This window comes from Chlorocebus sabaeus, chromosome 7 (genome assembly GCF_047675955.1).
Source record: "Chlorocebus sabaeus isolate Y175 chromosome 7, mChlSab1.0.hap1, whole genome shotgun sequence".
Lineage (NCBI taxonomy): Eukaryota > Metazoa > Chordata > Mammalia > Primates > Cercopithecidae > Chlorocebus > Chlorocebus sabaeus.
Window position 1 is genome coordinate 123,644,373 of NC_132910.1, and position 23,250 is coordinate 123,667,622.

At 41.9% G+C, this 23,250-nt stretch overlaps 1 protein-coding gene across 1 annotated transcript in view; it reads left to right on the forward strand.

Annotated features, from left to right (window-relative positions):
- Positions 1-23,250, forward strand: part of GALNTL6 (polypeptide N-acetylgalactosaminyltransferase like 6) — a 994,726-nt gene that overhangs the window by 968,485 nt on the left and 2,991 nt on the right. The window contains exon 11 of the mRNA XM_008000268.3: positions 7,355-7,504. Within this exon, the coding sequence (XP_007998459.2) occupies positions 7,355-7,504 (150 nt within the window). The remainder of the gene's footprint in view (positions 1-7,354; positions 7,505-23,250) is intronic.

The window sequence follows — 23,250 nt, forward strand, 5'->3', positions numbered from 1 at the left end:
GTGACCTTATTCATACAATACAAACAGCCCCAGGCAACATGACACATACCACATTAATATTAAAGCAAAGAAATAAGAGTTAACATTGTGATATGGTTTGGCTGTGTCCCCAAATCTCATCTTGAATTGTAGTCCTCATAATCCCCATGTGTCATGGGAGGGACCCGGTGGGAGGTAATTTGATCATGGGGGCAGTTACCCTCATGCTGTTCTCCTGATAGTGACTGAGTTCTCATAAGATCTGATGGTTCTACCAGACACTTTTCCCCCTTTTGTTTGACACTGCTGCTTGCTGCTGCCTTGTGAAGATGGATGTGTTTGCTTCCCCTTCTGCCATGATTGTAAGTTTCCTGAGGCTTCACCAGCCAGCTGAACTGTGAATCAATTAAACATCTCTCCTTTATAATTTACCCATTCTCAGGTATGTCTTTATCAGCAGCATGAGAACAGACTAATACAGTAAATTGATAACTGGTAGAGTAGGGCACTTCTGTAAGGATACCCGAAAATGTGGCAGCAACTTTGGAACTGGGCAACAGACAGAGGTTGTAACAGTTTGGAGAACTCAGAAGAAGAAAGGAAAATGTGAGAAAGTTTGGAACTTGCTAGAGATTTGGAGGGCTCAAAAGACAGGAAAATGCAGGAAAGTTTGGAACTTCCTAGAGACTTGTTGAATTACTTTGACCAAAATGCTGATAATGATAAGGACAATGAAGTCCAGGCTGAGGTGGTCTCAGATGGAGATGATGAACTTGTTGGGAACTGGGGTAAAAGTCACTCTTGTTATGCAAAGAGACTGGTGGCATTTTGCCCCTGCCCTAGAGATCTGTGGGACTTTGAACTTGAGAGTGATGATTTAGGGTATGTCCAGAAGAAATCTCTAAGTGGCAAAACATTCCGGAGGAAGCAGAGCATAAAAGTTTGGAAAATCTGCAGCCTAACGATGAGATAGAAAAAAAAAAAAAAATTCTGGAGAGAAATTCCAGCCTGCTGCAGAAATTTGCATAGTTAATGAGGAGCCAAATGTTAATTACCAAGACAATATGGAAAATGGCTCCAGAGCAAATCAGAGACCTTCACAGCAGCCCCTCCCATCACAGACCCAGAGGTCTAGGAGTCAAAAATGGTTTCTTGGGTGAGGCCCAGGTTTCCCCTGCTCTGTGTGGCCTCAGGACATGGTGCCCTGTGTCACAGTTGCTTCAGCTCCAGCATGGCTAAAAGAGGCCAAGGTACAGCTCAGGCCATTGATTCAGAGGGTGCAAGCCCCAAGCCTTGGCAGCTCCCATGTGGTGTTGGGCCTGCGGGTGCACAGAAGTCAAAAATTAGGCTGGGTGCAGTGGCTCACACCTGTAATCCCAGCACTTTGGGAGGCTGATGCTGGCAGATCACAAGGTCAGGAGATCGACACCATCCTGGCTAACATGGTGAAACCCCGTCTCTACTAAAAGCACAAAAATATTAGCCAGGCATGGTGGTGGGCACCTGTAGTGCCAGCTACTTGGGAGGCTGAGGCAGGAGAATGGTGTGAACCTGGGAGGCAGAGCTTTCAGTGAGCCAAGATCGCGTCACTGCACTCCAGCCTGGGGAATGAGACTCTGTCTCAAAAATAAATAAATAAGTTAAATTAAATAAAAATAATTAGGGTTGGGGAACCTCCACCTAGATTTCAGAGGATGTATAGAAACACCTGGCTGTCCAGGCAGAGGTGTGCTGTAGTAGTGGGATCCTCATGGAGAACCTCTGCTAGGGCAGTGCAGAAGGGAAATGTGGGGTTGGAGCCCCTACACAGAGTCCCCACTGGGGCACTACCTATTGGATCTGTGAGAAGAGGGACATCATCCTCCAGACCCCAGTATGGTGAACCCACTGACAGCATGAACCATGCACCTGGAAAAGGCACAGACACTCAATGCCAGTCTGTGAAAGCAGCTGGGAGGCGGCTGTAACCTGTAAAGCCACAGGGGCAGAGCTGTCCAAGGCCATGGAAGCCCACCTCTTGCCTCAGGGTAACCTGGATATGAGACAAGGAGTCAAAGGAGATCATTTTGGAACTTTAAGGTTTAATGACTGCCGCACTAGATTTTGGACTTGCACGGGGCCTTTAGTCCCTTTGTTTTGGCCAATTTCTCCCATATGGAATGGCTGTATCTACCCAATGTCTGTACCCGCATTATATCTAGGAAGCAACCAGCTTGCATTTGATTTTGCAGGCTCATAGGCAGAAGGTACTTGCCTTGTCTCAGATGAGACTTTGGACTTAGACTTCTGAGTTAATGTTGGAATGAGTTAAGACTTTGGGGGACTAATGGAAGGGCATGATTGTGTTTTGAAATGTGAGGACATGAGATTTGGGAGGGGCTGGGGCAGAATGATACAAATTGGCTTTGTCCCCACCCAAATCTCATCTTGAATTGTAGTTCCCACAATCCCCACATGTTGTGGGAGGGACCCAGTGGGAGGTAATTTGATCATAGGGGTGGTTACCCTCATGTTGTTCTCATGATAGTGAGTTCTCATGAGAGCTGATGGCTTTATAAGGGGCTTTTCCCCCTTTTGCTTGGCACTGCTCCTTGCTGCCACCACGTGAAGGAGGACGTGTTTGCTTTATCTTCTACCATGATTGTAAGTTTCCTGAAGCCTCCCCAGTCATGCTGAATTGTGAGTCAATTAAACCTCTTTTTTAAATAAATTACCCAGGCTTGGGTATGTGTTTATTAGCAGCATAAGAATGGACATATATGTAAATCTATGTTTTAAAGGATCATTTAAAAGAAGAAAGTGGAGAAATTAAGATCAACTTACTCTAACACTGAGGAATTTAAGGTTGAAAAGAAATCAAGGGTTATTGCATAGGAAACCTGAATAAAATCTAAATTCTTTTGTCAATAAGAGCAGGCCAAGGGTGAAGACAAACTACAAATGTCACAATAACATTACTTAAAGCAAACAATGAATATGATTCAATGAATATAATGTCATAATGTCTATTTGTTTCTGCTTTGACAAGACTGCAGACAGGAAAATGTGCCAATGAAAAGGTTCAATGCCTGATTGGTTTGACATGGCCACTGAGATAAGATCAATGGCAATAAGAAGTATTTCAAAGACCTAAGAGAGAAAAAAATTAGCTAATTGTAGGTGCAGAAGAATAAAGTAATTGATACAATCTGAAGATGTACCACCTTGGATGCAGGAAAGTAATCAACAGGTAATAATAATAATACATAAAACACTGTGAAAATGACAGGCTAACCATTAGGCTACAAATCTAAGCATGATCATGGCACTACAATACACAAAACAAGAAACAGAAGTCACCTAAGGATGCCCTCAGATATAATTGTGACAATAGGTGAATAAAGTTGTCCAACAGACAGATTTACCTGTGTTTACTATAACACAGGTATTCTTTTGGACTTAACTGATGCATTTAGTAAAAAGTATGAAAAGATCATCTACCAAAGAAGGGGGGACTCTTAAGGTGTGACAGAAGCAAGACACTCATTCTCTGCAGGCCTGATTTTCCCCAGCTGACTCATGAGGGACTATACTAGGTAGTGATTACATTCCCTTTCAGCTCTGGCCTTCTGAGTGTATAAAAACCAAAGACAGAGAGATGGAGACACAGAGGGAAATAAACCAATCAAGACCACTTGTTTCTGCATTGGTTGGACTGCCTATAGTACAAGGGAAATGTGCTATTTAAATAAAATAAAGATTTAATCAAAGTCAATGGCAAGTTTGTTGGCCAGGAAATTTCTATTAATTTCTATTCCAATAATAGGTAACTGAATCCAGAGTCATCAAAGATGAAAATTCAAAATATAAGCATTATCACTGTTGTTGTTGTAATTAAACAGCACAAACTCATTTGAGAGACTAAAAGACATTCATTTGTATTGATAGTTATCTCAACATATGATAACAGATAATTGTGGGTTTTATTTATTCAATAGAAATTTTGTTGAGGATCTATTATGCGTCATAAATTGTTCTAGGTGCTGTAAACACAAAGGTAAAAATGCTCCAAGCCCTGCAACCAAGAATCTCACTATCTAGGGAGGGATAGAGAAACATAAATGGACAATCATGATGAAATAGGTAAGGGATGGGAAGGAGTAAGCAGTTCAAAGAGGATGGCTTCTTGGATGAGTGGACACCTGAACTGAATCTTAAATGACAGATGATCATTACCTAGGTTGGCTAATGAATGTGCCCTTTTCAACCAGAGGGATTTACATGAACACAGCACAGAAGGAAATACACAGCCTGGTTTGTGTGAGGAACTACAAACATTTTAGCATTGCTGGAACATAAACTTGAAGGAAAGGAATGTAGGTGGAAAGAACAGCAAAGGCCAGATTGTGGAGAGTTCCTAAGATATTAAGAGTTTGAACTTTATTCTCTAGGGGTTATGTGAAAAGGCTGTGAGAGTTTAAATTGAGAGGACACAAGGTCACATAGGCCATTCCAACAGACTTCCCTGGAGGCTGAGGAAGGCAGATGTGTGGTAACCAAAAAAGGCAGGTGGGAAAGAAGCCAGTTTGGAGATCATTGCAAGAGCTATTGAGAGCAATGGTTGTGGGCATAGAAGGGAATGAACAAATTACAGAAATGTTTATAAGACGAAAGTGGTAAGACTTGGTCATTAATTAGATGAAGATGGTAAAGGAGACAAAGGAGTTAAAGAATCCAAGGTTGATAAGGTGCATGACATGACCACCAACTAAACCAAAATAAAGGAGCGGGAACAGGGCAGAAGAGAAGAAAATCAATTGCATTTAGAATACGCTGCATCTGAGATGTCCATGGGACATGTAGCTGGGAAATCCTGCAAGTAACTGGACATAAGATGGATGATGAGTGACCGGCATACTGGTGAGAGTTGAACTGAGAGTATAAAAGACCAACCTGGGGAGGTGCAAGGACAGGGTCCAAGAGAGAACCCTGAGCAACACCTGCAGTGAAGAGATGCATGAAAGAGAGGGTGGCGAGACAGTTATAAGATAACAGAGGTGCTTAGGGCTTCAAAATCCAGGAGAGCCGTGAGTTCTGAATAGAAGAGAGTGTTCAAAATCTGAATAGACATTTCCTTGAGAAGTCATTCTTCTGTGCAGGATTTAAAAGAATCTAAAATGTCTCAGTCCACAATCATACTTTAAAAACTCTAAGAAAAAAGACTACACAATTCCTCTTCATGAATTTATTTCAAATGCCTATTCTAAAAACCCCTTGTTCTTCTATATGAAATCTTCTCTTTTATCCTGTCTTCCAGGGTAACAGAGTACGCAGTGGCCATGGTCGAGAAGGTCGCTGTTCACATGCTTGTTTAGATCATTTCTTGAGACCACTTAACCCAGTTTTTTCCATTTGTCTTCAGATTCCTCACCACTTAATTATTTTTGTTAGCCATCCCTGGAATTTTGCCAGGTTCTCTACATTTCCTTTCCTAGGTGGAACCTAACAGCTGAAATATACTGAGGGCCTGGTCAGTGCGTAGTGTATTATCTGCATACAACTGAGCATTGTGCTTTCTTTTATATCCATAGGGTTTCCTTGATAGCTATTTTCTATTTTGCAATTCACAGTTTGGCTTCACACAGCCAGCCTGCCGTAAGTCCTATTGTAAGAATTACATAACCTTCCTGGGATTTTAGAATTGGGAGCAATCACAGGGCTCATATAGTCCATTTGCACACTCACTTAAGGATTTCTCCTACTGTACCTTTCTTTTTTTTTTTTTTCTTTTTTTTTTTTTTTTTTTGAGACGGAGTCTCGCTCTGTCACCCAGGCTGGAGTGCAGTGGCCCCATCTCAGCTCACTGCAAGCTCCGCCTCCCGGGTTCGCGCAATTCTCCTGCCTCAGCCTCCTGAGCAGCTGGGACTACAGGCGCCCGCCACCTCGCCCGGCTTATTTTTTTGTATTTTTAGTAGAGACGGGGTTTCACCATGTTAGCCAGGATGGTCTCGATCTCCTGACCTCATGATCCGCCCGTCTCGGCCTCCCAAAGTGCTGGGATTACAGGCTTGAGCCACCGCGCCCGGCCTCCTGCTGTACCTTTCAAATACCCTTATTTGTTGTCCAGTTCAAATAACTCAAGCAAATGCTCTTCCCCTACAGGTGTGATGCTTGTTTGCTTGTTAATACATTGTAAAGCCAACTTAGTGCATCATAAACCACACTTTTAATATAATAGAATGGGACAGATAGGATTGGAGAGGCTGGACTAGGATATGAACATGTTGGATGGAATATCAGAGTCATTAAACTCCGTAAGGATAAATATCATTTCATGAAACTTTTGTTTATATTGGAATCAGGGGAGATCTGTGTGTGTGTGTGTGTGTGCGTGTGTGTGTGAACTGTATTTCTTACGATGAGTTACAGTCTAAAACTTTCTACATTGCTCTGCAGAATTACTCTTACCAACCCTAGGGAAATAAATTGGCCCATTCTTCACTTCATCAAGCTTAGCTTTCCTTTACGTTAGGTTGTTCAAGGTGCTAGCATCAATTCAGCTCATCTCTACTCCTTGTCTCTTTAGCTAATCTGCAAATTTGGGCAAAGTGTGTAGGATTTGTTCCAGTAACATTTTAGCTAAATAAAGACTGTAGGGTGTCATTAAAGACTTTCTGGCCAGGCACAGTGGCTCACGCCTGTAATCCCAGCATTTTGGGGGGCTGAGGCAGGCAGATCACCTGAGGTCGAGAGTTTGAGACTAGTCTGGCCAACATGGTGAAACCCTGTTTCTACTAAAAATACAAAAATTAGCCGGGCATGGTGGTGGGTGCCTGTAATCCCAGCTACTTGGGAGGCAGGAGAATCGCTTAATTAAACCTGGGAGGCGAGGTGAAGGCGGCAGTGAGCCAAGATCGCGCCACTGCACTCCAGCTTGGGAGACAGGGTGAGACTCCAATACTCAAAATAAATAAACAAACAAACAAAAAAAAGACTTTATTTCTCTCTGTCCACCCCCCTCCTCCTTCTCCCCTCTCTCTTTTCTCCCTCTCCCCTCTTTCCTCCCTCTGTCCTCTTACTCCTTCTCCTTCAATCTCCTTCTTCCATGCGCCTCCCTGAATCTCTTTTTCCACCACCCTCAGTATTTTCTCAGGTACCTGATTGGAAACTCTTCATTCGTGTTTTTTGGCAGCCTGGACCAAAGTGCAGCTGTTACTGCTACAGCACTTTATGACACGTACCTTTTCCAACACCTCTATTAGGCTGAGACCTAGCTCTTTTTAGCAGATCACAAAGCAGGAGTTCTACATTGCTAAAAGACATACCTCCCCGTGCCCTTGCATCTTCTCTCCAAATCAAACTCACTGCAGCTTTTCTGCTACTGTTGCTTTGCTAGCTTTTTACCTTTGGATGGAGAGAAGATATTCGACCTGGTGAGCCACTGCATACCCGGAAATTCTGCTTTGATGCGATCTCACACAACAGCCCCGTGACACTCTACGACTGTCATGGTATGAAGGGGAACCAGCTCTGGGGATACCGGAAGGTAAGAGTCAGTCCACTGTGGTCATTCTCAAATTGCTCTGTTTTAAGTTATTCTTACTCAAAGTTTTCTTTGAAAACACACTGTTTTAGGCCCGGCACAGTCACTCACACCTGTAATCCTAGCACTCTGGGAGGTGGAGGTGGGCAGACCACCTGAGGCTGGAGTTCAAGACCAGCCTGACCAACATGGTGAAACCCCATCTCTACTAAAAATAAAAAAAAAAAGTCAGGCATAGTGGCGGGTGCCTGTAATCCCAGCTACTCAGGAGGCTGAGGAAGGAATATCACTTGAGCATGGGAGGGGGAGATTGCAGTGAGCCAAGATTGTGCCACCACATTCCAGCGTGGGTGACAGAGCAAGACTCTGTCAAGAAAAAGAAAGAAAGAAAAGAAAGAAAGAGAGAAAGAAAGAAAGAGAGAAAGAGAGAGAGAAAGAAAGAAAAAGAAAGAGAGAAGGAAGGAAGGAAGGAAGGAAGGAAGGAAGGAAGGAAGGAAGGAAGGCAGGAAGGCAGGAAGGCAGGAAGGCAGGAAGGCAGGAAGGAAGGAGTTTTGATTTAAAGTTTTACCTAGTCATACATACACACATCTGGCTCACACATCAGGAGATCACCAGCAAGGGTGAAGGGAAAAAGCGAGTGTATAGAAAGGGGCAAGCTTTTAGCTTCTCTTGTTATATGTACAGCCATCACAATCAGTTATGATTGAAAAATGGCTTTGAGCCAGAACAAGGGATGGGTCTAGGTTTAACTCAGAACACTCCCAAAAGGAGGAACCACATATCCAATAAGCAAAACCACACATGCATAATTTTTAACAACACCCATTCACAACACACATACAAACAGATTATAGCATCCATTCATTTATTATGTATCTCAGGCTCACTTGCTTGGGACCTGTATGGGTTAAGACAATGATGTTTACACAAATATTTATACATCTATGTAGATATAATTGCTGCAATCCTTATATACAAAATGACCCATTTACATTTTCACCAAAATCCTGCCCAAATGTAGCAAAGAAGAATTATTTGGGGAATTTAAAAGTTTCGAAAATTATAAAGTTAACTGAATGGTAGGAAAAACTCAATAACATATATAAAGTCAGATTTTATTGAGTTAATAAAATAAAGAGCAATTAAGTTACTGTTTGGAAATATTTTTATTGTTTTCTTTTGACAACTTTTTAAAATACTATACAAAATTGCTTTTCAACTTCTTTGCTTTTGGGGATAGAACTTGGCTGTCAATTAGCAATTACTCCATAAGCTCCATTCTGCCGCCTCAAATCCATGGACCTGCTGGGGCCTTCTCAGCCAGGGAGAAGGTGCCTTCTGTTTGCTTTTTCACACTCTGAGGCCAGCCTTGCCTCAGGCTATAAGGAAAATGGAATATCCCCTACTTTTATTCATGAACTTGGCCATCCTGTGGCTGAGGCAAGGTCGTTGTCCCCCCAGATTATAGAAAGCTAAAGGAAAGAAGTAGTGGAGAGCCAGTGTGGGGAGAGGGAGGACTAGTTATGTTACTTGTTCCCTTACTTAATAAGCATTCTGGTTTCCACCTCTTAGAGATGAGCTCCTAAACTATACTCACCCAAAGGTGGACTTGTTTGTATAAGTTTATTCTGCATCCCACCCCCACCCAAACACCTGGCAGGTTGTGGCTGTGTCTAGCAAAATTACAAAACATCAGTTGAGCCGGGCACAGTAGCTCACGCCTGTCAATCCCAGCACTTCGGGAGGTGAGGCGGGCAGATCACCTGAGGTCAGGAGTTCAAGACAAGCCTGGCCAACATGGTGAAACCCCATCTGGACTAAAAAATACACAATTAGCCGGGCATGTTGGTGCATGCCTGCAGTTCCAGCTACTCGGGAGGCTGAGGCAGGAGAATTGCCTGATCCTGGGAGGCAGACGTTGCAGTGAGCCAAGATCACACCATTGCACTGCACTCCAGCCTGGGCGATAAGAGCAAAACTCCATCTCAAAAAAAAAAAAAAAAAAAATCAGTTGTTATATCCTTCTACAAAACAATTTAGAATGAAAGGAGCTCTGATAAAAATGAGGCTGGGGGAATATTACCGCAATAGGAAAACTTCACCGTTTTCTTTATGAAATGTATAATAAATGATTCATCTTATCAAACTATTTTGCTATTCAACATGATACAGCCTGTGTATGGTGCAATAAAGCAAGGTTTTTTTAATGATTATATTCTGACATCTAAGGAGCTACTTTCTGCGCACATCAATAAAATAGCTGATTTGCCATTTCCTTAGTATGTTGGTGGTCTCTAATGAACAGAACATTTCTCATTACTGTACATTTATAGCATGACACACCAACCACTCAATAATATGCAATTAAGCCAAGAAAATGCAATTGTTTTTATGAGGGAGCTTACAAAAGCTTACAGATGGATAAGACCAGCTCATGCACAGAGCTCCTCAGGAGAAAAAACCAGGCAGTGGTCAAGGGGAAACTCTTATGAGCTTTAATACTAAACCTTTCCAGGATCCTAAGGAATTTGTGAAAGGAAACCACTAGATTCAATTGTGCTGTGGCTCTCTTCTCAGCTTTTTGTAGCTGTTGGTCTTGCATGACTTAGCAAAAGGTTACACTCCATGTGTATTTTACAGCAGGCAAGGTATTTATACTTAATCAGGAACATGCAAAGGCTCAAAATGGAAAGTTTCTGAAATATCACATCTTGGTGGATGACTCAGCCCTATTCAGATACACCTGTTTTAGAAAATTCCTCTTGTTTTTTCCAAGGGCTATGCCTAAGGCATAAAGAGAAAAAGCACAAAGAGGAATCTCTCTGGGGTGCTACCTTGTCCATCTGGAAGCAGTACTTGGCTCTGGGGGCTTCTGGCAGTTTTGGATGTTTTTGTTTGTTTGTTTGTTTTTTAAGACGAGTTTCAAGTTTCATTCTTGTCACCCAGGCTGGGGTGCAATGGTGTGGTCTCGGTTCACTGCAATCTCCCCTCCCAGGTTCAGGCAATTCTCCTGCCTCAGCCTCCCAAGTAGCTGGGACTACAGGCAAGCACCACTATGCCTGGCTAATTTTGTATTTTTAGTAGAGACAGGGTTTCACCATGTTGACCAGGCTGGTCTCGAACTCCTGACCTCAGGGTATCCACCCACCTTAGCCACCCAAAGTGTTGGGATTACAGGCATGAGCCACCACGCCCGGTCTGGAAGGTCCACTTTTTATAAGCATATTCATGAATCAATCAGAGCCCTCTACTAATTGCCTAAAGGGCTGTGTGAGCCATCTCCTAACTTCCTAAAGTTATCATCATCATCATCATCATCATCTCCAATTTAGGCATCAAGCTGATGCTTACACACATTATCTCAAGCCTCATAACCACTTAGGTACTATTCTGTATAACTTACACAGGAAGAAACTGATACTAGCAGATATGTGGATTCAAACACAGGTGAATCTGGCTTTAAAGTTGCTACTATTTCCTCTGCCATGCTCTTAAGGAATAAGATCAATATTTCCTAGGAGCATTCCCCAATGCCTTGGATTCAGTGTCACTGATAACAGCCAACCCCTCCCTCCCAGCTACATGGAGATATCTTGGAGAGAGAAGGTGCCCGGAAACCACCTTGCTTGAGTGGATGAAAGTTGTTTTCGGGCCTTGCTTCCTGGTTTCGGCAACTCTCACTCCACTTTTAGTTATATTTAGATGTGGCTCTTTGCCACCACAAAAGGAGAAGAGCATCCTTATTCTATGATGCCGGGGCTATGTTCAGTTGCACAGCTGTTTCCTACAGTAACAGGTACCCAGGATGAGGAATCCTGTTCCTGGTTTTCCTTTACCACCAGGGGGACCCCTGTTACAAGAACAGTGAATTGTGGAGGCAACCTCAATAAAAATATTTGTCCTCACCCAGCATCAAACAGGAAACTGTCTTTCCTCTTCTTCAACTCCCATTGGTCACTAAGACTTGTCACCCACTTCCCTCCCCAGTCATTGGTCACTAAGACTTGTCACCCACCCCCCCTCAGCCAATATCTCTGAAATCCACCCCCTCTTTGCCATTTCTATAGCCAGCCCCTGACTGGTTCAGTCTTTACATCTTACCCCTGGGTTATTGCAATGGCTTCCTACAGGGCTGCCCTCCTGTCTTTCCCCTTCCCCTTCCCCATCTTCTGTCCTGAAGCCAGAGGGAGGTTTCACAATACCTGGTCATGGCATTCCTCTGTTTTATGACTTCATTTGATTGAGTAGAAGATAGAGCGCTTTAGCCCCTCAATACTCATCTGGATCCTTCACAACCTGGCCAACATAATAGCTGACCATCAGCCCTTAGAGTTATTCAGGCTTAATACACCCCAATTCATCCTGAAATTGTAAGGGGATCTTGAATAGCTGTTTTGCTTCTATGACTTTCAACTGTTTCACCAATATAATAATGATAACTGAGATAAACTATGGAAAACTTCTAGCACAGTTTCTGATCATATCATAGGATTTCCATCTGTGTTGGTGACAATGCACTTTTTACATTGATCATCATGGCAAGGTATATCATAATATACCACACCATTAAAGCAATCTCTCCCAAGCAATATTGACAGTTGTTATCCCTCCAAAATTGAGAGCTATCTCCCATGCCCTTTTCATTGTAAGTAAGCATTTTATTAGATTATAGCATATGTCTTAGTTTGGGTTTTGCTATATATACAACCTAAAGTAAGAATTTGAATGCACATGGTTTATTTGGTATATAGCCCCCAAAAATCTTGACAAGGAGTAAGGAAGTGAAACGGAGGAGAGATCGGAGTCAATAAAGGGTGCATTATCAAGCAAGTACCACTGCAGGCAATTAGAACTCAATCCTACTGAAGATCTCTGGAAATGGTATATAGAACACACATCAGGGAGTCAATTTTTTGGTCAGGTTCCTGACCAAAGATGACTGGAGTGGCGTATAAGTACCCCAACTCCCTTGATACCTCTGGCCTGCTGCTCTTACAGACAGAACTATTCTTAAGGCCAGGGAAAGTCCTTAAGTACAGAGATGCAGTGACATCTAGGCCAGCATGCACTGAAATGGAAAGGCCTGAAGGGCCATGCTCAGGGTACAGACACTGCCAAGAATCCAGGTGCTCTACATCCTCACTAACACTTGGTATTGTCAGTTTTTTTTTTCTTTTTTATTCTGTGATTGTAAAGTGATATGTTTGTTAGCCATTTTGGATATCTTATTTGTGAAGCACCTACTTGAGTCTTTTGCCTGTTTTTTAAACATGGGCTGTCTGGCTTTTTCACACAGATTTTTAGGGGTTTTTTTCTATATATAAGTACCTCATTGGATATATGCATTGCAATATCTTATTCCAGTTGGTGACTTGTGTTTTTTCTGTTTAGTGGAGTGTCTTAATGAAAAACTATTCTTTATGATTCATGGATTTTGTGTTCTGTTTAGGAAATCCCAGCCTTCATGTAGTCTTCCAAGTTGTCTTTGGAAATATTATTGCTTAATATTCTACATTTCGGTATATAATTCTGAATTCTACATTTCGGTATAAATTATATATATATACACATATCAGATAGATTCTCTCCCTGTTACCCAGACTGGAGTGCAGTGGTATGATCTCGGCTCACTGCAATCTCCACCTTCCAAGTTCAAACAAGTCTCCTTCCTCAGGCTCCTGAGTAGCTAGTATTACAGGCACATGCCACCTGGGTACTTTTTGTATTTTTAGTAGAGATGGAGTTTCACCATGTTTGCCAGGCTGGTCTCGAACTCCTGACCTCCTGATTCGCCCACCTTGACCTCCCAAAGTGCTGGTATTACAGGTGTGAGCCACTGCGCCCAGCCCTCCCTGAAATATTTTCATGTGTATAACGTAAGATAAGGGTTGATTCACATATAGAGATAGATAGAAATACATACAGATATATACTGATAGAGACATGCTATTGATTAATCACCATTTATTTAAAAGACCATTTTTCCCACTGCACTGAAGTGACGCTTTTATTATAAGTCAAGAGGTCTTTTATACATTGGTCCATTGTTGAATCCTCAAGTTTTTACCATGTAACTAAATAGTCTTAGCCATACAGAAAGTAAGCTAATAAAAATAAACTAACTTAATCTAATAGTAAATATAGCCAAAAACCCACAACTACCATCATTCTTAGTGGTGAAATGTTAAAGCTGTCCTCCAGAGATGGGGAATAAAATAGAACATTGACTATAATCATGTTTTTCAACCTTGTATAGGATATCTAATCTGTGTAATCAGGCAAGATACAGACATTTAAAGGTATAAGAATTAGAAAGGAAGAAATAAAACAGTCTATTTGTAGATGTCATGTTAGGGTATTTAGAAAATCCAAAAGATTATGCAGCTAAACTATTTTAAAAATGAATAAATACATTTAGCATAGGCCCAAGATGAAAATGAATTGTTTATATATTCACAACAAAAAAATAGAAAATGAAGTTTAAAAGTGATTCCATTTGGTCACTATGAAAAGCACAAAATAGGAATAAATCACAGTAAAGATGTGCAAGACTTTCATGCCAAAAACTACAAAGCATCACTAAGAAAAATCTGAAAAACTATAGAGGGATCCGTCTTGTTCAAGGTTTATGTCTCAATATTATGAAGATGTCAGTTTTTAAATTATCCAAACATTTAATGCAAAACCAAACAAATCTCAGGAGGCTTATTTGTGGAAACTGATAACCTGATTCTAAGATTTACATGGAAATGTAAGGGACAAGTATAGCTAAGAAAATCTTGAAGAAGGAAAAAAAAAGTACTAAAACATTATAAAAGCACCAGGTATCAAAACATTATAAAGGGGTATTATTAAGGCAATGTACTGGCATCAGGATAGACTGACTGAGACTCCCTAGAAGGTGAAGGCTGGGTATTGATATTCTTAGAAAGGTCCCAAGAGATTCTAATAGGCAGTCAGATGGAGAATCACTTTTGTAGCTCTAACTTTTACCTTCTTCCTTTCATCTACTCCTCCCTTTTGCTCTAGTTGGAATTTTCCCCTCTTCCTGTACTCCTATAGCATTTTGTTTCCTTCTTTGTACTTAAAACACTGTATATTATACATACTTAACCCCCTCACCACCCCCCCAACTACCTGAAGGCAAGAACTTTTTAAAAAATGTCTATACGGCCTGCCTAATACCTAATATATTAAGTTCCTAAATAAGCATTCATTGACCGGCTTAAAGAACCACTAGTTCAATTATCGATATGAACCCTGCCTTCATAAACCCCAACCTGTGCTGGATAAAAGTTAACACATTTCTTTGTCTGAAAACTACATATGCAACCTCCCAAAGACCAAAAATAAAAGATTTAAAATGAGTTTCCTTAGTTGCTGTCTGGGGGTTCTTATAATTTTGGGGGTTCTTATAATTTAACTTTCATAATAAAGGACTTGCAAATAGCATCAAACAGGAAGTACAGGTAAGAAGGCACCTGCCAGGCTAAATTGATAACAGTGTAACAATCCCATTCATTTAAAAAGTGAGTGGGTGGAATTCTTGGCATCTGCCTACATTTGACTATTTGTTGTAACTTATGATATATGCCAGGTTTTGGCCTCTCAGTTCATAAAATGAGGATGTACCCGTCCACAAAGATGCCAGATAGAAGGACTCGAGGTTGTTATTTTAAATCGTTCTGGACAGGTATTGATTTGGAACCAAAACAAAGGAAAGTGTATATAACAAGTTTAACCTAAAAGTCATTAATTCAACTCTGGTTCTGATAAATGAAGTCTCTAAAAAATCCTGGACATATTGTCAGAGGTTGGGCAGTCACACTCTCCCAGGTCAGCCCATTTATATTTGGACAGTCCCAATTGCCAGAAAGCTCTTCCCTGGCCTTTGGTTACCACACAGATTATATTTAATTGATTTCACTCAAGACAGATCTCAAATATTTGAACAAATACCTGCCTGGTCTTTAATCCAATTAAATGGCCCAATTTCCTGCCACTGCTCTCCATATGACTTAATTTGAACCTACCTTGATCTCCTGGACACTCGCCCCTAATGTACTGCAGATAGTCTTAGAGAGTTGCATGATTCTCAGAACACAATATTGTAGGAATGTTGTCACCAAGGAAAGTATAATAAGTTTCTAGCACCTTTTGTTATGAGCTTCTAGCACACTTTGTTGTGAGCAATGTTTCTGTTAATTTAGCCTGAGTTGATTGATTTCCTGTCTTAACTTCACACACTCAGCTTCTTAATGAGCTTTCAGTATGGGAGAAAAAAATCTCAGTCTTTTTGTCTTGCTTTGCTAAACAGACATATCTCTCCAATATTACACCTGTAGAGGTCATCTTTTACATTTATGTTGCTATCCACTTTTTTTCCATTAAACTCTATCCTGTTACAATTATCCCAACCTGGATTTAAACATTTTGATTCAACTTAATAGCAATTGAACTATAATTTGTTCCAACCACAGATTGGATCAGCATCCATTCATTCCTTCATCTAAATTGTTGATTGCAGTGCAAAGTCAAGCACTGAGCACTCTATCATATGGTAGAGGTAACAAAATCCATTAATGAGCATCATTTGGAGGAAGTTACTCAACCAGAAAAAAATTCATGTAAAATGATCTTCCAGACCACCTTTCTCCAGCTTGCCCATAAGGAAACAAAATGGAACTCTTCAAACACCTTGGTGAAAACGGGATGCCCGATGTCTGCAACATGCCCTTTTTGGTAACAGACGACTTACGTCATTTTATCCTAAGACGTTGCGATCCTTATGGAGAAAATTTCAGTGCAAATTGAAAATTCAGTCACCTTGTCAAAGAAGAATGAGGCTAACTCTTACTATACATTCGCCCCAGCAATGAAGCTGCCTTTTCAATAATTAATTCTATCTTCCCATCCTATTTTTAGCTGTATGTCTAACCCAGCTGAAATCACTTAGGTTGTTATGACCTTCTAACTTTTACCATTTCAACTTAAGCAATATTCCTACTGATTACCTAACATACTTAACTGCCATTCTGTGGTCACTCTGAAATAGAAAGGCTCTGTTATGACTATCCTGGGGCTCTTCCATAAAGAGAAAGTCTTTGTGAATTGAATGCCTGCCCAGATCTAGACTGTCAAACAGAAAAGAATCTTGTTAATAAGAACTATGAAAAAATCAAATCAGTGTTTGTTGATCAGGACAATTCTTTACTACTAAGCAGGTGTGGGGTGGGAGCAGGACTGGTAGTTGGCTTAGCCAAGAAAAGAGATGAAACTTAACTCAGAGACTCTGCGCCCAGTCTGTGCTCTTAACCTCTGAGTTATGTTTCATTCCTAATCTTAGCATTCTGGGAGGCCGAGGCATTTGAGAGGCCGAGACAGATCATTAGAGCCCAGGAGTTCAAGCTCAGCATGGACAACATGGTGAAACCCTGTCTCTAGCCAAAAAAAAAAAAAAAAAAAAAGCTGGGCATAGTGTCACAGACCTGTGGTCCCCGGTATTTGGGAGGCTGAGGCAGGAGGATCACCTAAACCTGGCAGGACTAGGCTACAGTGAATCATGCCACTGCACTCCTGCACTCCAGCCTGGGTGACCCAGCAAGACCCTGTCTCAAGAAAAGAGAGAGAGAACACAGGCTCTGGCTCCTGCAGGGCCCGATAATAGTCATGGCCCCACTGTAGATGCTGGCTTTGGGACCTTGGGCAACTTTCTTACTATGAATTTCTGTTTCTTCATTTATAAATTGGGGATAATAATGCCCTTTATTATCTACTTTAGTATGTGCCTTAGCAGGTTATCCTGATAATTAAAAAAATTTAAGTGCACCTAAAGCATAACACATAACAAGAGTTCAATTGATGTTAGCTGCTACTATACCATGCATTCAACAAGATAACTTCTGATTTGTTTGTAGCTCTCCAAATAAGTTTGCATACAGAAATAGATGGGCTAACTACTCATATTTCTACACGGTACATTTCTGTACTATTTTAACTATTTAGTTATAGCTAAATCTTAAAATATCAATTTCATGAGAGCAGGAATTTTTCTCAGCTTTCTTTCGTGCACTCTTTCCAGCATCTAAAACACTCTATGGCACATAATAGGTACTTAATTCAAATTCATCGAATGAATGAATAAGTGAATCTAGCTTCCTGTTTGTCCACATTCACCATCTCTTCAGGTTGCTTAAGTGGGTTTAGGTAGAAAAAAAAAAAAATAGAGAGAGAAACTCTGGGCAGAATACTTAGCGCTGCCTGACACCTAGATACACGTTTGACAAACAGTAGCTATTATGTTCACATGACTTGGGGCAGGTTTACTGAGGGGAGCCAAAGAGATATGGATAGATGGAAACAAGATGGAAAACATATGGGCTTGTTCTACTCATAGAGCTTTCAGTATGGAGGGGAAGTAGACAAATACTACTAAAAGGAAGTGTACGGGATTATATGAGAACACAAAACACTGGGCACTATCCAGATGAGAAGGGTGGGGAAGCCTTCTCTGACAAACTAACTTCTAAATGGAGACCGAAAAGATGGAGACTTTTACCTTTTTAGATAGGTAAAGCAAGTGATGGAGAAAAAGACCCCAGACATCCAGATCAACTTGTGCAAGACCCTGAGATAAGAAGGATATTGTTTTTCTCAGAAGAGAAAGAAGCCAGTTGAAATGCATACGTGCAGCAGAAAATGAACTATTAGGTTGGTGCGAAAGTAATTGCAGTTTTTGCCATTAAAAGTAATATAAGGGCCGGGCGCCGTGGCTCACGCCTGTAATCCCAGCACTTTGGGAGGCCGAGGCGGGCGGATCACGAGGTCAGGAAATCAAGACCATCCTAGCTAACACAGTGAAACCCCCTCTCTACTAAAAATACAAAAAGAATTAGCCAGGCATGGTGGCAGGCGCCTGTAGTCCCAGCTACTCTGGAGACTGAGGCAGGAGAATGGCGTGAACCCAGGAGGCGGAGCTAGCAATGAGCCGAGAATCAGCACTGCACTCCAGCTTGGGCGACAGAGCGAGACTCCGTCTCAAAAAAAAAAAAAAAAAAAAAAAAAAAAAAAAAAAAAGTGATATAAGGTCAGACATCCCAGCCTGGACAACATGGCAAAACCCCATCTCTACAAAAAAAAATACAAAAATTAGCTGTGTGTGGTGGCAGCACGCGTGTGGTCCCAGCTACTTAGGCTGAGAGGGAACGATTGTTTGAGCCTGGGATGTCGAGGCTGCAGTGAGCCAAGGTGGCGCCACTGCCCTTCAGCCTGGGCAACAAAGTGAGACCCTGTCTCAAAAATATAGAAAAGGCCAGACATCTGTAGAAGCAGGACTACAAAAGACCTTGCAGGTCATGCTAAGAATTTAGCTAAGGGAGTGTGAAGTGTTTGAATGGATTGCAGAGCAGGGATCTAACACAGCAGGATTGATTTTTTTTTTTTTTTTTCTTCATGATCCTGGCTGCTCTCGGGAGAATTGAGGACAGGTTGTACGCATCACTTGACCACAGCCCAAGAAAGCTGGTGAGACGAGCAGAAGCAGGGTTTGAAGGTTTGCTGTAGCCAGCACCGTCTCAGCACACACACCAAGGGGCTCTGTCAGGGTATTAACAAACATTATTTCTTTTCTTTTTTTTTTGAGACCGAGTCTCGCTCTGTCGCCCAGGCTAGAGTGCAGTGGCGTGATCTCAGCTCACTGCAACCTCTGCCTCCTGGGTTCAAGTGATTCTGGTGCCTCAGCCTACCAAGTAGCTGGGATTACAGGCATGTGCCACCATGCCCTGCTAATTTTTGTGTTTTTTAGTAGAGATGGTGTTTCACTATGTGGGCCAGTCTGGTCTTGAACTCCTGGACCTCAGGAGATCCACCCGCCTCGGCCTCCCAAAGTGCTGGGATTACAGGCATGAGCCACTTTGCCCAGCAATGAAACATTATTTCTCATTGGCCAAATTTACCACCGATGCAGGAAGACCAATTTTCTCCTCCAGTGAGGAATTCTAGCTGTCAAAGAAAAACATGGAAAAGGGTAGACAAAGAGACTGGTTTGTCCTTTTTATGCCTATCAAGGTGTTATTTGCGTTCTCCCGGATGCCAACAGTAAAAATAGGCACAAAAAGCCTCCTTGATTTGTCTTTCTTCCAGATGGCTCAAAGGGTAGTCAAATATCAACCTTGTTCATCTGCACAACCCTAAGAGGTGGGAAAGCAGATCTTTTAATTCCCTGCCTCATCCCACTCCCCTCCTGCCCACTCCGTTCACTTTACAGATGGAAACCCTGAATCACTGACAAACTAAGTGACCACAAAAGGTTATTGTCAGAGATAAAACTAGGATTAAAACTGGTTTCATCATTCCAAACCTTCATTCCCTCATCCCCATATTAGACACAAAAGGCTTTGAACAGGAAGGAGTTCTCTCTTACAGAAATACCCTCTTCCAATGTATACTCTTACAATGAATCTTTCTACTTACATGGAAATTGATAGGAGGGGGTAGCTCAAGTCTCCCAACTTGACACAGAGGAGCTACCCTGAGATCCAGTCTATATCTAACTGCTCACTGGGCATCTAAACCTTGATGTCCCATAAGCATCTCCAACTCATCATACCTAAAACTGAAATCATTATCATTCCCACACCAATCCTGTTTCTCTTTCTGCATTTCTTGCCTCAATACGGCTTTTCCTCTAGACATCCACCTCCTCCTTCTACCTCAACCTCCACATCTCATTAATCAGAATGCCCAATGCATTTCACTCCTCAGATCACTCCCTGGGTCACCCCCAACTCATCCCCATTGCTCTCGTTTTTGCATCAGCTGAAATCTGAATCATTGAGTAGCCTCTGGTGGTTCTCTCTTAGTGCAGTCCAATGCCTTTCTACGCCTCCTCCATCTTCCTCACTGCCACCCTAACGATAGACCCTGTTACTCTTGTTCAAATCTCCCAATGACCATTCTGAGATACTTTCATGAGAAGTCAAGCCTTAGCACTGTACCACCATCTTTTCATGATGTGGCCCCTGCCTACCTCTCAGATATCCTCGTCTGGAATTTTTCCCCTTACTCCACCTATACCATATGACTTGCTGGTCTCTGGCACAAGACCCAACCTCCATCACCTCTGACAACTTCTCCTTACTCTGGCTTCCTCACTGTTCTCTAACCACCAAGGTGCATACCTGCTTAGGACCTAAACCCTGGCCATTCCCTCTGGGTAAAGGGTCTGAGACCCTTTGCATGGTTAATTAACTTACCTTCTTGGAGACTCCTCAGATGTTACCTTCTCAGTGAGGTTTATCCTGGCCACTCTATTCAATGTTCACACTGGCCCCACCCCTGGCACTCCAGGTCCTTCTGACCACCTTAATTTTTTTCATGTCACCTCTGAACAGGCTATGTGTTTACCTACTATGTTCATTGCTCACTGTCTGTGGCCCCACTGCCCCATCCTCACCCCTACCTCTAGAAAACAAGCTCCAGGATGTCAGGGATTTTTGTCTCATTAAATTCATATTTCAAGCACCCAAAATAGTGCCTGGCAAATAGCAGGTGCCTAACACATTCTTTTGTTGAATAAATTAAATGCATAAATATACATGTTATTTTATATATTTTTCATATATTATTCCTTAAATCTAGAACAACCTAATTCATATCCTATTCACTCTCATCTACAGTGTCATTGACAAGTTTTTACTGCAAACATTTCTTTCTTTCTTTTTTTTTTTTTTTGAGATGAGGTTTCACTCCTGTTGCCTAGGCTGGAGTGCAATGGCGTGATCTTGGCTCACCGCAACCTCCGCCTCCCAGGTTCAAGCGATTGTCCTGCTTCAGCCTCCTGAGTAGTTGGGATTATAGGCATGTGCCACCAAGCCTGGCTAATTTTGTATTTTTAGTAGAGACGAGGTTTCTGCATGTTGGTCAGGCTGGTCTCGAACTCCTGACATTAGGTGATCCAACCACCTTGGCCTCCCAAAGTGCTGGGATTACAGGTGTGAGCCACCGCACCTGGCCTACTACAAACATTTCTTGTTTACCTATTGGTCTCCCCTATGTCTTGGGTCAGAGGGTGCGTCTTAGGTTATCTTTCTATGCTCTCTCCTCATACATACCAGAAAGTAAAAGTCACTTAAATATTTGTCAAACTCAACTGACGTGATTAATGTTACCTTCTAGGCAAAGGACCTAAACACACAGATCAGATACAAGCTCTGATCGTAATTGCACAGAAGAGCTCATTTCAGAGCCATAGATACCTTCGCTCCATAAATTCTTTTGCTTAAAATGGGAGGTACTATCGCATCAGTTTGGATAACAGTTGAGGCAGAGGCTAATTTTTTAAAATTCTATTTTGCCAGACTTCAGAAAACACAATTTAGTGTTGAATAGCTGGTCTCAGACGGGGATGCTCCCTGACTAAAAATAAAGTAGTGGAAAGGGAGGGTGGAATCACTATTACTTAGTTATTTACCTATTGGCAGGACACTATGCCAGTGATTTTGTATCTATTAACTCTTTTCATCCTCAAAATAAATATGTGAGGCGTACTGTCATTTACACGTTACAGATAAGTAACCTGAGGTTCAGAAAATTAAACAAGTTGTCCAAGATTACACAGCAGGACTGAAATCTGATAAATCCCCTATGCCACAAATCCAAACACCATGTTGCCCGTGTTTCCCCAGCACCATGTTGTCTCTGCCCACTGTGTGGTAGTTTCGTTCTTGGAATCACCTTCCTGTACATAATGGATCATATACCTATTTTGCTATCTTTGCATCTTTAGCATTTGGTTCTTTTATGACCATTGTGGAATATTTTCTGTAACTCACACATTCTTTTAGAGTTCAGAGCCTACAGGACTATGGAACCTAATAAAGTCTAGCACAAACCCGTGAATGCCACAAAGTGTCACACACATGCCAATCAAGTCCACGGGCCTGCTATAAAGAAGTGCCCCTTTCAATGAGCTACCTGGAAAGGCGCGCCTACAGTTGCCAGGGTGGACCGATCGACTGGCATTGAGCACTGATTAGGAAGTAGTTCTGGATTCAAACTTTCGCATTTCCTCTCAAGGATTTCTCATTTTCTCAGGCAAAACAAAACAAAACCCAAACAAACAGAAAAACACAAAAATAGATGGAGTAGGCATCCAGGAAAAGTGGGAGTAATAAAGGGAAATGCACTGCTGGATTACACTGTGAATGGCCGGAGCACGGGCCGTGCCATGCCCCAGGACTGGACAGAGAACAATCTAGTTAAAAGCACAGAAAGAACATCTATCGTCCTTTAGGGAGGGTTGTTTTAGAGAGCACACTTACCGAAACACTCAGAAGTCTATTCCACAGAAAAAACTGTGTTCAATTCTGTTCCAGCATCACTGCTGTGACCACTGAGGTGAAGGGCAGAGGAGGGAAAGGCTGTCATAGAACCAAAGACCACATTCAAAAAATAATTACTTGATCCACTGACTTAATTCCAACCAGGAAAAGCACCAGGAAAGACATTTAGTGATTCACAAGCTCAGTTGAGTAGAAACTTAAAGATGGCAATGATGTAGCTAGCCCCCAAGGTCAAAAGTGGAAAATGCTTGCTATGGGCAAGGCAGAGGGTGCTTCGAGAAGCTTCACCTCCGGGACTTGCTGGGCACTCCCAAGACAAGGGTGAGCAGAGCTCTGTCTCCAACCAGGGAACAGTCAGTCTGTGGATCTTCCAATTACTGTGGATAGTCTCTAGTTTGACACCCTGTC